The 13,170-nt window shown below is 58.1% G+C and overlaps 1 protein-coding gene across 1 annotated transcript; it reads right to left on the bottom strand.

Annotated features, from left to right (window-relative positions):
- Positions 1 to 1,267: 1,267 nt before the first annotated feature.
- Positions 1,268 to 8,921, bottom strand: ENTPD2 (ectonucleoside triphosphate diphosphohydrolase 2). Its single transcript, XM_052681321.1, has 9 exons — positions 8,779 to 8,921; positions 5,512 to 5,629; positions 4,997 to 5,147; positions 4,711 to 4,870; positions 4,393 to 4,620; positions 3,636 to 3,902; positions 3,344 to 3,463; positions 2,925 to 3,059; positions 1,268 to 2,389 (listed from the first exon to the last, which is right to left on the bottom strand). Exons 1-9 carry the CDS (start codon positions 8,887 to 8,889, stop codon positions 2,189 to 2,191), a joined length of 1,491 nt encoding a protein of 496 aa, XP_052537281.1. The 5' UTR covers positions 8,890 to 8,921; the 3' UTR covers positions 1,268 to 2,188.
- Between the last annotated feature and the right edge of the window lie 4,249 nt (positions 8,922 to 13,170).

The raw sequence follows: 13,170 nt of genomic DNA on the forward strand, positions 1-13,170 counted from the left end.
GGAGGCAGAGCTGCTGCCACACTCTCTGATCACTGAGCATTGCTGATCACAGTCTCCCTGTGCTCATAACAGCACGATTTGTTTGCTCGCCCAAACGCTGCTGTCCTGAATCTTCTGCAATGCTGTCTGTCCCAAAGGGGGGGGAGCAAGGTGTGAGTGCCCAGAGCCGGGCTGAGACACCCTGCTGGCCTTGGGCTCTGCCTCTGGATGCTGTACCCACGGAGAAGGGAATGTTCGAATGCCCAGAGAGGCACCCAAGAAGATCTGGAACTTTATGTCTTTTTTTTCTCCCCTAATTGCAACCCTTGAACGAAGCCCGTAGGTTAAGCCGGCAGCTCTGTGTGGATCTGAATCGGTTGCAGGTGAATTTCTCAAATGGGAAAACTGATGGGAAACCCGGGTGCTGCAGCAAGCCGCTTTCTTCCAGCGGGGCGGCAATTCTTCGTCTTCAGAGGGGGAACAGAAACGCTTCCTTCCGCCTGAGATCCGGGCGCAGTCACTGAGCAGAGCCGCGGGAGGGAGCTGTGTGCTGGGAAAGGGGGAGGCGGGAGGAAACGTCGGAGCATCGTGAGTCGGAATCCTGTTTGCTCCTCCGGGGAGATGGGAAGCAGCTGTCAGAACAGCTGAAGTGAGAAAAGGGCTCATTCAGCAGAGCACGGCGCTACAGCAACGCAATGAGAGCAGGGCAGGATGTCAGTCGGTGAGGAAACCGGCGGAGCAGAAATGGTGCTGTAAAAATAGGGAGGGCAGCCAGAAGCTGCTTCTCTCCTGAGGAACGTGGCCGGGCAGCGGGCTGTGAGCAGGTGGGATTGAGGAGCTGGGATGGCCTCTGTGCGGTTGTAAAGGTGGTTCTGTGGGCCTGGCAGCTCAGAGCTGCCTGCCCTGACAAACTGCATTTCTGCAGGCTGCTGTTCTGCCCTGCGTGGCCATCAGAGCCTTTCCTGTGTGCCTCGGGGCGCAGGGACTGCACAGAGCGGAGCTGCCTGCATGCACCTTTGGGTGGCCGTGTTTGGGAAGCCTGAACTTCTCAGCTAGGCTGCCTGAAACTTCCATTTCCAGGTGGGCTTGATACCAGGCTTTAAGCCCAGCCTGGACTCTCTTTGACGATTCTGCAGGCTACAAAGCCATGGCTGTGTCTGAGCACTGGGCAGGCTTGAAGGGAGCGAGCCCTTTGGGTAAAGCTGAGTGTGCAGCTGTGTCCAGGGGAGCCCAACTGTGCCCTTGCACCTGCAGCACAGGCAGCCCTGTACCAACAAAGCCACAGGAGTGGTTACAAAGGTTTATTTCTGATTATAAAAAAGAACCAACAAAACAAAAGAAAACAAAGCCCACAGGCCTTCCTGCACATTCCCATGTCCCTGTTGTTTGTTTGTTTGTTTGTTTTTTCCCACTCATTCAGAAATAAAGGCACATCCTCCCAGATGTCTGCCTTGGGGTGATGCAGGACTCAAACCCTCAAGCTGCACAAAGCCTTGCTCCTGCAGCAAGTTTGTACCCCTGTGGCAGCAGCTGGGAGCCCAAGGCAGCACTTGTGGCAGAGCTGACAGTGGCACAGGGACCGCAGGAATGAGGAAGGCATTACATCTGATTGCTGGGGGGCACAAGACGCTGCCTGCTCTGCTTGTTGCTAAGCCTCTACCTGATGGCCCTGAGCAGAGACAGGTGGAAGTCCAGGCCAGGATTTGGCCCTCAGGAAGTTCAGTGGGGTTTGTGCATCCACCAGAAAGACAGTTAAGTTCTGGGTGATGCCCAGAGCTCCCTGGAATGGCTGGGCTGGTTCTCCAGGGACAGGTAGTGAGTCGGCTATAAGGACTAGAGTAATATTCCCCACCCTCCCCATGTATGTGAGAATACAGTTGTCTGGGCTCACTGGCACAGACCAGCCCGGGTCAAGAGGCAGACAGATACCCCAGGTATGAATGTCCACACCTCAAGCCTGCTCCAGCATCTGTCCCTGAGTAGCACTGGGAATCCCTTAAGACATTCTCCTCCTCTTTTATCCCCCTCTTTCTGCAGCTTGAAAGCAAAGGGAGGGCAAAAAGGGGCAGCTTTCCTTCTGGGGTATACAGCATCAGGTGTGAGGGAGAGTGTCTCCAAGCACTTGCTGAATCCCAAGTACTCAGGCCACGGAGACTCCAGCAGGAAGGATGGTGTTGGGTGCTGCAGAGAAGGCTGTCCTGTCCCAGGGTTAGATTGTGCTGGACTTGCTGCGCCGGAGCAGGTAGACAGCAGTCAGCAGAGCTGTCAGGGTGGTGATCACAAAGAGCAGGATGAGGATGACCCAGTAGTTGTACAGCATGCTCCTGTGGGAAGCAGGCTCCTCTGCCGGGATCATGTTGGTGAGGTTCAGCATGTAGCCGAGGGCCCAACCGATGGAGGTTTCTCCTGCCTGTGGAAACAGCACAGCACGGTCACCGCTCCTTCCATTGTGAGCCCAGTGGAGGGCAGCTCCAGCGGCCTGAGTCCTTGCTCACCTGTGGGTCCGGCCAGCCCAGGCACAAAGAGTGCCCCCGTGGGTGAGTGTTTGTGTGTTAACTGGTCTCATCTGACGGGAGGAGGATCTCATCTGCCTGGGACAGTCCTGACCTCGCTCCCCACGCCCAACGTACGTGGTTGGACTTGGCAAAGTTGGGATCCTGCCCTGAGCTCACTTCCCAACAAGCCTGGGTTGTTTGAGATCTCTGCTGCTTGGAGGGCCAAGGAGAAACTGGTGGACCTTGAAATTCCTGACCCTGTGACAACCCTACGGTTAGGGTCATTCGTTCCCAAAATATATGCCCCAAAACTGGGAGTCCCATCCTGCTCCTGTTCTCGAGGACCTTCCCTCATACACCGCTCAGCTCTTGGTGTGGGTTCATCTCTCACTTTTTGTCCCAGTGTTGAATGAGTACCATGGGATGGCTGTGTGCCCTGGTGTTACCCACCTTTTTCTGGAAGGCAATACTGGGGAAGGAACGGTTGTTGAAGTTGTAACCCTTTGTGATGAGCAGATAAACAAACATGCTGGTAGCACAGTAGTCAGGCAGCCTCTTCTCCAGCCTGGGAGCTTTCTGGTACAGCTGAATGGGAGCATGGAGGAACAGAGAAAAGAGATCAAGCCAGCAGGGTTCAGGTAGTTTCTGTAGTCAGAGACTCTGGGTGATTGCACCTGGCTGGCCAAGGTGCTGCTCGTACCTTCCTGAGCCTCTTTTGGTCCCATGTGGGAACCACCACCAACCCTCTCCATCCTGCATGGGATGGGAGGGTGCCAGGACATCCAGGACCCTCTAAGGGCTGCTCTCGGAGCCTGGGGGATGCGCCGTGCAAAGCAGCCCTCTCCTCCCCCTTGTGCCTGGGAGCCCACCTCATTCCAGCTGCTGGCACAGATGGTCTCAGCAGCGTCCTTCAGGTCACTGGGCAAGTGCACGGGTCTCTCCATCACTGTCTGGATGAAGTCCACCGTGTAGAAGAAGGCAGAGAAGGCCTAATGGAGGAATGGAAGCAGCTGTAGGACAAGCTGGGAGCAAACCTGCACCATAGAGAGCTGCTGTAACCAGTGCGGTGGGCACGAGCAACCATCCTTGCAGAGCTGCAGTCGGGTTTTGCTGCCATGAGACACCTGGGCCCCCACCACCCTGCTCTGCGCTGGGACTTACGATGAAGTTTCCCGAAACCTCAGGCTGGAAAACGCCATCGAAGGAGCAGCGGGAGAAGGAGCAGTTGGTGAAGTCAAAGAGCTTGCTGACGTGCACAGCACAGAGGTTCCCATTCCCGCTGCCGGACACGACGACGGTGGTGTTGAGGGGGAGGCCGGGCCGCTCCTTCTCCGTGCAGGGGCTGTCATAGATGCTGCTCAGTGACAGACTCTTGCGGTAGCCCGTGGGCCAGCAAGGATTGGCGACAGTTTCTTGGTAGTTCTCAGCCTGTGGGAGGAGCAACACACGTCATCCCAGCTCCCCTGGGCCACAGCCCCAGTGCTGCATTGCCTCCGGTTCCTGGTGGGAGGTGCTGATGAGCCTGGGCAGCGGGACCAGAGGAGCACAGAACTCAGCAGTTGCCACCAGTGTCTGGAGATGATTGACACAGGCTTAAGGAGAGAGGAAGAAGCCCTGGGACTGTGGGAGAGGCTTAAGGGGCAAAAGCCAGTGTTGGCTTTTGAGTTGAGTTGCACCGAGTTGGCTGGGAAGTACGTGCAGCTGGCCTGTCCTACCGAACAGGGCTAAGAGATGCCTGCAGGGGAAGCGGGAGGCCTGGCTACGCTTGGGTTTCTTCATATCATCCCTCCCCAGACCCCACTGCTGAACCCAGGGGGCCAGCCACAAGTCCAAAGCAAGGTGCTTTAAAGGAGCCAGGTCTGGTACCTCCCGCTCTGAATGAATGCTGGGGTGGTGACAGGCGAGCACGTGCCAATACCTGGAGGACCTTTGAGAGCAGCCTCTTGAGGACTTGGTCCCTTCCATAGCAGAGAAAGCTGTGGGTGTACACCTTGTATGGCTGGCCATACAGCTTCAGCATCACCTCATTTCTGGGATCTTCAATGGCGTCACTGGTTTCAAAGGTGATCTGTGTGGAAGCGCCTCCAAAGTCCATGGCCCCCAGGGTCCTTTTCTTGGATTGGATCCACTCCCCAAGCCAACCACGCTAGGCAAGGAGACAGCAGTGGGTGTGGGACATGATGAGCTGCAGGACAGCCTGACTGCCCTGCTGGCCCCGCTGCGTGCCCCTGCCCACCTTGATGAAGTTCTCCAGGAGGTAGTTTGCCGTGACCCAGCCAAACACCCCTTCCTCTTCTCCTGACAGGATCTTTGCTCCCCGGAAATCAAAGGGGTACGACTTCAGTGTGGCCATCACTTCACTGAGGACGGCATCTGAGGACTTTGGGTCTGCAATTCTGCAGGAGAGACGGAGACACAGCAGTGAAAGGGACAGAGAAGGAGCTGCAGGCAGGTGGGAAAGGCTCACATCCCTGCAGGGACGTCCCCAGGCCCCCTGACAGCACAGCAGGGTTGACGCTCACCTGAGCAGGCGCATGCCGGCCGTGGCACCCAGGTAGAGCGGAGTGCCCGCGTGCTTCTCCTTGGGCACGTCTCTCATAGCCTGCCTCAGGCAGTGCTCTAAGCTTTTCCCAGCAGCCGGAGGTTTGGAGCTGTAGCTGGAGATGCCAGGACCTGCGGAGAGGGAAACTGCATTGCAGCCATGGGGTGGGCGGAGGATGCTCGGGGAGTGGCTTCGCTCCCCCCCTGGATGCTCAGAAAGGCAGAGGGTTGCTGCGGACGGACGGTCGCAACGACAGCGGAACGGAGCTCAGCTGCAGCTGCCTGCCCACAGCTCACTCTCTGCTGGGCAGTGAACCACCCTGGGTTTGGAGAGAGAAACTGTTGGTGTGTTCCGAGCCCATTTTCTCTGGGACCAGGGGAGGTTTAGGGAACAGAGCAGGACCCCTCTTAGCACCTCCTTGCTCCCGCTGGGAGCGCGGGGAGGCAGCAGGGCCAGCGAGGGACGCGCCACCACCGCTGCCGGGACAGCGCTTACCCTCCACATCGCACATGCTGTGCTCGCTGACCACCCCAGTGTCGTTCTCCTTGTCCGCGGGCCACTTGTAGATGAACACGGCCGTGTGAGAGGACCCGGCGTCCAGCACGATGCCGTACTGCAGGCGGAGAGGCGGGGGTCAGCCGGGCGTCCAGCACGGCCCCGCCGCGCACACCGCGCTCCCTCCCGGCCCGGGGCACCGCGGGCAGCGGAACAGGCGCTGCTCGGGGCGGGGGGGCACGGAGAAGCGCTGCCCTGGCCGAGTGCTGCCCCGCCGGGCGGGAGGACACCTGGGAGCTGCCCCGGGCCCCGGCGCTCCAAAGAAGGGCAGCCCGCCACCTCATCCCTGCCTGCCCTTGTAAGGCTCGGCCATTCTCCGGCTATAAATAACCCCTCTCCTCCTGCCAAGCGCGGTTACACGGCTCCAGGAGGAGCCACCCGTCCCTCCCAGCCACAGCCCCCAGACCCCTCTGAGGGCATGGGATCGCTCGGGTTCCGGCACCGGCTGGGGCTGTGCTGCTGCTAACAGGAGCCCCGGCTGAGCATCTCCCCGGGGTGAGACCACCTCCATCCTAAACGTGGCCTGGAGAAAAGCTTTACCTGCATGCTGTGAAACCATCCACCACCCATGTGGCCCCCCAGACAGGCTGCTTCTGTCCCAGCTCTGCCCGTGGGCTGCTGGTGGGGACAGGGCCCTGCAGGTGAGGGTCCCCAGGAGGGTCCCAGCACCACCCAGCTGCTCAGTGGCACGTGCTGCTCAGGCCCACCAGCCCTGTGGCCAGCAGGAAGGAGGCCCAGGGGCCCAATGTCCTCCACACCATCCCAATTATTGCCTGGGGAGACTGGGCCACGTGCAGTAGAAGCCCTGTGCATCTGTAGGGGGAGAAAAATACCCAGGGACAAAGTGCAGTTTGGGGCTGAGCTGGCTGCCAGCTTCCAGAGAGGTGCACGCAGGTGGGGGCACGTGTGCATGGGCATGTGTACATGCAGGTGCACGTGTGGGCACGTTCACTGTAGATGTAGATGTAGGGGTGAGAATGCATGCAAGCATGCAGGCTTGTGTCTGTGCATGCAGCTGCCTGTGTGGATATGTGCATGTGTATTTAAGTGCCTGCAAATGTGTGCTTGCATGTACGCATGTGCATAGGCATGTGTGTGCCCCATGGTGAGCATGTACATGTCTGGGACAGCTGCTCTGCCTGCTGAGGCCTGCAGAGAGCAGGGCACGCTCTGCAAGATGCTGTGGCCCAGCTGCCATGCAAGGCAAACCGGAGCAAGCAGCCCTGACCTCACACCAAGAGCAAGACCTGAGCTCTGCAGGAGTGAGGGAGACAGAGGCTGCATCTCACCCACACCCCCCTCTTAACCACATTTCATCTGTTGGCTTCCTCTGTGCTCGCCCTGAGCAGAAGCTGGGGAGAGGTGCTATCTGGTGACACGCACTGAACCCCAATTTCTGTGCCCAACTGCAGCCTGGAGCTGCTGCATGGGGGTTGCATCAGACCTGGGTTGCAGCACGGAGCGGTTTGCAGAACCCACTGCCCCCCATGGGCATGTCCCTGTGCCCTCTGCTTTAAAAGCCTCTGAGGGCAGACCCTCTCCTCTCAGACTGAGCAGAGCCCTATAGACCTCTAGGGTACACATGTACTGGCAGCTCCTGCATGGTACTTGGGGACAATTCCTGCCATGGTGCCAGCCCCTGTGCCCTGCCCTGGCCACAAGCACCCTGGCACGGCTTTGCACGTGTCCACAGACCTGGCCCCAGAGCGTGGGACAGTCCCACAACGCCAGCATCTGGTGGCACCGTGACAGCTGAGCTGTGTACCCACGGGATCTGCTGATCCCACAGAAGGAAAGAAAACGGCTCAGAGCTGTGAGGCTGCGATGCTGTAAGTTCAGCTGTGTACCCAGAAGGGAAGGAGAAGAGCACGCTCCCAAGATCAGTCCCTCTGGCAGCAGAATAAATAATCTGGGGTATTTTTAGGGCTATATTTCAAGCAAAGGAGCTGGAAAGAGAAGTGAAGCTATGGGTTAACCTTAGCTCGCCAGTGAGCCGAGCGACCATTCAGCAGTTGCTGCTGAGACAACCAAGCCACCAAGTACTGCAGCAGGATGGGCCTGCAGCCCCCACTCACAGCCACGACGGAGCAGAGCCATGGCACAACTCCTGCCACTGCCCAGAGCCTGGGTAGATCCCGAGGCCAGCAGGCACTCACATCCCAACCCCCAAGGGCACCTTCGTCCCACAGCAGCGTGACACAGGCTGGGAAGCTGCTGGCTGGCTGTGGGGCTGGAATCCCCTGCTTCGCTGTCTCCTCCTGCCACAAGCAGGGCTGGGGACACAGCTGCTGGCTTCCAGGGTGGCTGTGGGGCGGTGTTGCGGTGACAACGGCCCCACTGTGGTCACTGTCTATGCTTGCTCCATCCAGAGATAGGGCAAAGCCCGGGTCCCTGGGCTCAGCCTCGGGAACCTGTGTGCATCCTGCAGGGAGAGGAAAGGGATCCTCTGAGCACAGCTGGCTTTGAGCTGCCACTGCTGGAGAATAGGCTTTGCACAGCAACCAAAGCACTGCAAACACAGGTGGGACTCAGCAGAGGTCCATCTGTTTCCCCTCTGTCCCAAGGGATGAAATCCATTTGGAAAACAGCTATAACCCCAGTCCTAAATGCCACAGCACACAGCAGAGCAATGTGTCACAGGAAAAGAGTTAATTATTAAAGTCTACTGACAACTGGGGACTATCACCCCAGCTAAACCAGCTCATTTTCTCAACCTAATCTTTATTGCATCGGTCAAACCCAGAGAGAAGACACACAGCTGGCATCCAGGCTGGCTGAGAAAGCTCGGGGTGAGAAAGAGGTTTGGGTTTGCCACTTTCCATGGCAGGAGCCCGCTCCTCCTGCACAAGCTGTCTGTCCCTGGAGGACACGGGATTTTGTAAAACAAAAGATCCGGGCAGCAAAAGAGTGAACTGGAGCACTTCCCCAGAAAGGAGTTGGTTGAGAACTTCCTTCAGAGCCTGAATTTACAATGAAAAAAAAAAAAAAGAGCAGCTCGTTCTCACAGGGCAGAGCGCTCCTCGCCCCGCAGTGCAGCTGGAGGCTCCCGGCGCGCCGCCCCCCCGCCCCGACCCCGCGGCAGCGGCTCAGGGACCGCAGCGGGAGCCGCGCATCGCGGAGCCGCCCCCCCTCGCAGGGCCGCCCGGCTCTCGGGGCGCTCCCGGGACCCCCACCCCGCAGCGCGGTCCCCCTCCCCCCCCGGCTCACCTTGAAGCTCGGCGGGCCGCGCGTGTCCCCGGAGCCGAGGCAGAGCAGGAGGATGCCCAGGAGGCAGCCGAGGGCGAGCAGCAGCAGCACGGCGGCGGCCCGGCGGGCCATGGCGGGGCCGGGCGGGCGCTGCCGCCGCTCGGTGGGGGCAGGTGAGCGGCTCTGCGGCGGCCGCCGCTCCTCCTCCTCCTCCTCCTCGCCCGCCTCTCCCGGCTGAGTCACCGCCGCCCCGGCCCACCCGGGCGGGACACCGGGCTCTGCGTGCCGCTCGGCCCCGCGCCGACCCCCGCCCCGGGCTCTGTGCCTCCCGCAGCCCTACACCCCCTAACGGGGCTCAGCTCCATCTCCCCCCCGCCCCGGGCGTTGTCCCTGTCCCGAGGCGCAGCCCCCGCCCGGCCCCCGTGCATCACGCTCCCGTGGGCTCAGCCCCCCGTATCCCCGGCCGGGCTCTGGGAAAGGGGGACCCTCTCGTCCCCAACACCCCGAGGGGGTTTCAGTGCATGCAACGCTATGGAACGCTATGGAAAGCTCTGAGGAGTCTCGCCTACCAAGATTTAGTGTTACCAACGTGTTTCTGCTTTTAATCATTGCAAGTTTATGACAGCCCTAAGGAGCTCAGATATATATTGGGGTTGTTTTTAATACGGTCACAAGTGAATAATGTAACGCATTTCCAAATGGAGCACCAAGCCAAGCAAGGCTGGGGCCCTGCCTGAGAAGGACATTTTGAGCTTGCTTACAAGGAGGGATCAAACAGTGAGCAAAATAATAAACAAGGAGATATCACCAAGGAGAGGAGTGAAAGCGGCTTCCAGCGCAGCCGGGCTTTGTGCAGGAGGGCTCCTTCAGCTCCCTGCAGGCTGCCTTGCAGTGCTCGTTTCTGAAGCAAGATGCTCACTGCACATCATGGCAGCTCCACTGCTGGAAGGGAACCCAGCTGGGCAGCCCCAGCGCCGTACCGCCGAGCGCCGCTCCTTCCTGGGCTTCTCTATAGGAGAACCAGCAGAGCACCCAGCTCCTGCTCACGGCCTGTGGGGCTCTGTGGGGCCGGTGAGCCCCTGAGAGGTGGGGAAGGAGGAAGTGCTCCCAATGCCATGTGCCACTGCTGAGAGGGAAACCATCCCTGTGCAGGAGAGGCAGCGGGAGGGAGGCTCACCAGACCCGCACAGGCTTTGTTTTTGGGGGTTGAAACTAGATAATCTTTGTGGTCCTTTTCAACCCAGGCTGTTCTATGATTCGTTTCGGTCTTTTGGCTGCAGAGCAGGAGCCCCAGCACCCCTCTGTTTTGCTGGGGGCTGCAGGAGTGCCTGGAGCAGGGGCTGGGGAAGGGAAAGGTGCAACAGAGACACAGTGAGGGCAGTGTGCCTAGGAAATGAGCTTGTTTGGCTTGGAGAAGAGAAGACTGCAGGGAGACCTCACTGTGGCCTTCCAGTACTTGAAGGGGGTGAATAAACAGGAGGGGGAACGGCTGTTTGTGAGGGTGGATGGTGATGGGACAAGGGGAATGGTTTTAAAGTGAGACAGGGGAGGTTTGGGTTGGATACGAAGAGGAAGTTTTTGAGCCAGAGGGTGGTGAGGCACTGGCACAGGTTGCCCAAGGAGGCTGTGGATGCCCCATCCCTGCAGGCATTCAAGGCCAGGCTGGATGTGGCTCTGGGCAGCCTGGGCTGCTGGTTGGTGACCTGCACACAGCAGGGGTTGGAGCTGAATGAGCGCTGTGCTCCTTTGCAACCCAGGCCATGCTGTGATTCTACGAGTCTATGGTTCTCCACCCTTACCCCACCTGTCTGTGTGCAGCAGTGGATAACTTCTTGCTTTCAGCTTTTAGCTGCTGGAAAACCTATGCCAATGAACTTCAAGACATTCATGTACAGATTTATGTAGGAAAAAAAAAAAGATGTGTTCCCCTTTCCTTTAAGTATACTGCTGCTAATATCAGAAGTGCTGGGTGCAAGGATTAGCAGAGTGCAGTTACCTCCATCTTCCTGCCCCACTGATGGCTTTATAGGCTCCACTCAGTTTTCCTTCTCAACTGTCTGGACTTCTCCTGCTGCTTCCCACCCCATAGCCTTCCTGAGGTGCACTCCTGCATCTGCCATAGGCACAGCAGCACTGAGGATGAACACAGAAGCAGAAGGATCTCCTCTGGATCACTCATAATTCTTTCCCCAATGGCTGCCAAACTTGGCATTTCTCTTCCTGGCTGAATCAGCTTCGAGAAGAGGTCTTCAGAGGCTGTTTGAAGAGGAACCAAGCTTTCTTCAACCAGTGTTGAATGAGGAATGTCTGGAGTAGCTCAAGCTGAGCTCTGAGGAAGCCCATGGCCAGCCCTGGCCATTAGCTGCTGTGATTCCTGTTGTGCCTCGCACTGGCACTGCTTTCCAGGGAGCTGCAGAGTGAGGAATCTCTGAAGCATTTCAATACAGCCGTGCACCAACCACCCTTCCACTGCAGTGCTGCTCACACCACAGCCCTCAGGGCCTCAGCAGAGCCTCAAGCCAAAGCAGACGTGCCGGGAGACCCATCTTCCAGCACAGGCAGGGAAGCACCAAGCACTGGGACATTCCCATGGGCTGGACGCAGTCCCAGCCATGCAAGGGGAATTACGGCACGCAAACTCACATGGAACCAGAGAAACATCCAGCGATGCTGCACAGCAGTGCAGTGACACTGCTGCACCAGGCCCGTTGCCAGGTGAATAGCAGCTCCTGCCCATCCATGGGGCTGTGGGTCAGAGGGGGGCAGCTGTGCCACTACCCACGCTGTGCAGGCAGCACCAGCCCCACAGAGACATCCCAGCTATGGCCCCACAAGGACACAGTGCTTGCAGTGAAGTGGTGGTACCAGATGGGCAATCCGTGTTGAGGAGTACATAATAAGTTCCGGGCATGAATGAAATCAGAGGAAAAAAGAAAAGCAAGGGAGAAGAAGATAGAGCATGGGGGGAAGAGAATTCAGCCTTGTTTGTCTGAGGAAACCAAGGACGTTGGGTTCTGGACACCAGCAATGCAAGGAATACCCCAGTGACACAGATGTCACCTCTGCAGGGACCCAGATTTTGAAGCAAAGGATCTGCCTGACTAAGCAGGTTCAGCTCAGCAGGGAGCCAGGCTGGTGCAGCCTTGACCACCCTGCTGCCTTGTCACCCTGCTATCTGTCACCTTGCCCCTTTATCATCCTATTACCTCATCACTCTGATGCCTTGTCGTCCTCCTGCCTTGCCACGCTACCCCTTGTCACCCTGCCACCCTGCTGCTATTGTAGCCTCGAGTATCACCAGCCAGAGGCAGCTGTGCTGCCAGACAATAACATTGCCATGAGTTAATGCAAATCTTGCATGCTTACAGCCTACTTTCACTACATGGGCCAGGCAGAGAAGGAGCAGAATATGACACTAAATGGCATCTTTGCTTCCCAGCGAGCCCTGAGGAATGGATGGATGCAATAAGCACAGACAGGGCAGAGCCAGAGCCCCAGCGGTGCCTTTACTAGCCTCGTGTCTGGGAAACACTGAGTGGTGGTCCCACGTAAATCTGAGTTAGGAGAGTTAGGAGTTGGCACCAGCATGTCCAGCACACCTGTAGGCTCTTGGGATGAGCGTCTCACCAGCAGCTGACACGGGCATTGACTTCAGATCTTTGCCAAGCTCAGAGAAATCACAGGAGGAACAGCCCTACCTGGGAGGTGAGGCACCAGGAAAAGCAGTCCTGGTGTGGCCCTGTCCCAGCTGTGTTACAATGCCCGTCCCCACCCGGAGGGACTCACAGACAAACCACTTGCTGAGGACAAAGCAACCGGTGAGGAACAAAGACGAGGAAAGGAAGGGCACCTTGCTCACCCCAAGCCTCAGGACAGCTCGTTTCCCAGGCAAAGGAAAGAGGTTTATCTAATCCACCTGTCCCAACAAAAGCAGGTGACATGGGGCCACCTGGGCACGAACTGCCTGGGCTGAACGGGTGACAAGTGGAGAAACTGGAAGGAACAAAAGGACTTCATTGGAGGGGAGAATGGAGTGTGTGGGGTGGGGGCTGCCGGCTGCCCAGGGCTGGGCTTCTCTGCATCTTCACTGGATGGGAAAGAAAAGACATCTGGGGGCTCTGGTGGGCGGCTCTGCAGCTCCACATGTGTTTGGGAAATAACAGGAAGGATGGGATGAGCTTGGAGTCACTGCAGCGGGATGAGTTCCAAAGGGAGGGCTTAGCAATGGGATTTCTGCTCCCATCTGTGAGTGCAGGGAGATGTATCTGGGAGAGCCCAATGATTGTGAGATAAGGACGAGTGGGATAATTCAAGCCACCAGCACAGCTCAGCAGGGCTCACACAGCCCCATGACATGCTCAAGAGCTGCTGCAATATGCTGACCAGCTGAGAGCCCAGGGATCCTCCTCAGGA

Source organism: Tympanuchus pallidicinctus, unplaced genomic scaffold (genome assembly GCF_026119805.1).
Source record: "Tympanuchus pallidicinctus isolate F22 unplaced genomic scaffold, pur_lepc_1.0 scaffold19, whole genome shotgun sequence".
Classification (NCBI taxonomy): Eukaryota; Metazoa; Chordata; class Aves; order Galliformes; family Phasianidae; genus Tympanuchus; species Tympanuchus pallidicinctus.

Coding starts and splice junctions, on each gene's coding strand:
- ENTPD2 (XM_052681321.1), bottom strand. CDS start 8,889: ATGGCCCGCCGGGCCGCCGCCGTGCTGCTGCTGCTCGCCCTCGGCTGC. Junction 4,871..4,996: donor GCCGGCATGCGCCTGCTCAG/GTGAGCGTCAAC, acceptor TCTCTCCTGCAG/AATTGCAGACCCAAAGTCCT. Junction 3,903..4,392: donor TGCTCTCAAAGGTCCTCCAG/GTATTGGCACGT, acceptor CTCCTCCCACAG/GCTGAGAACTACCAAGAAAC.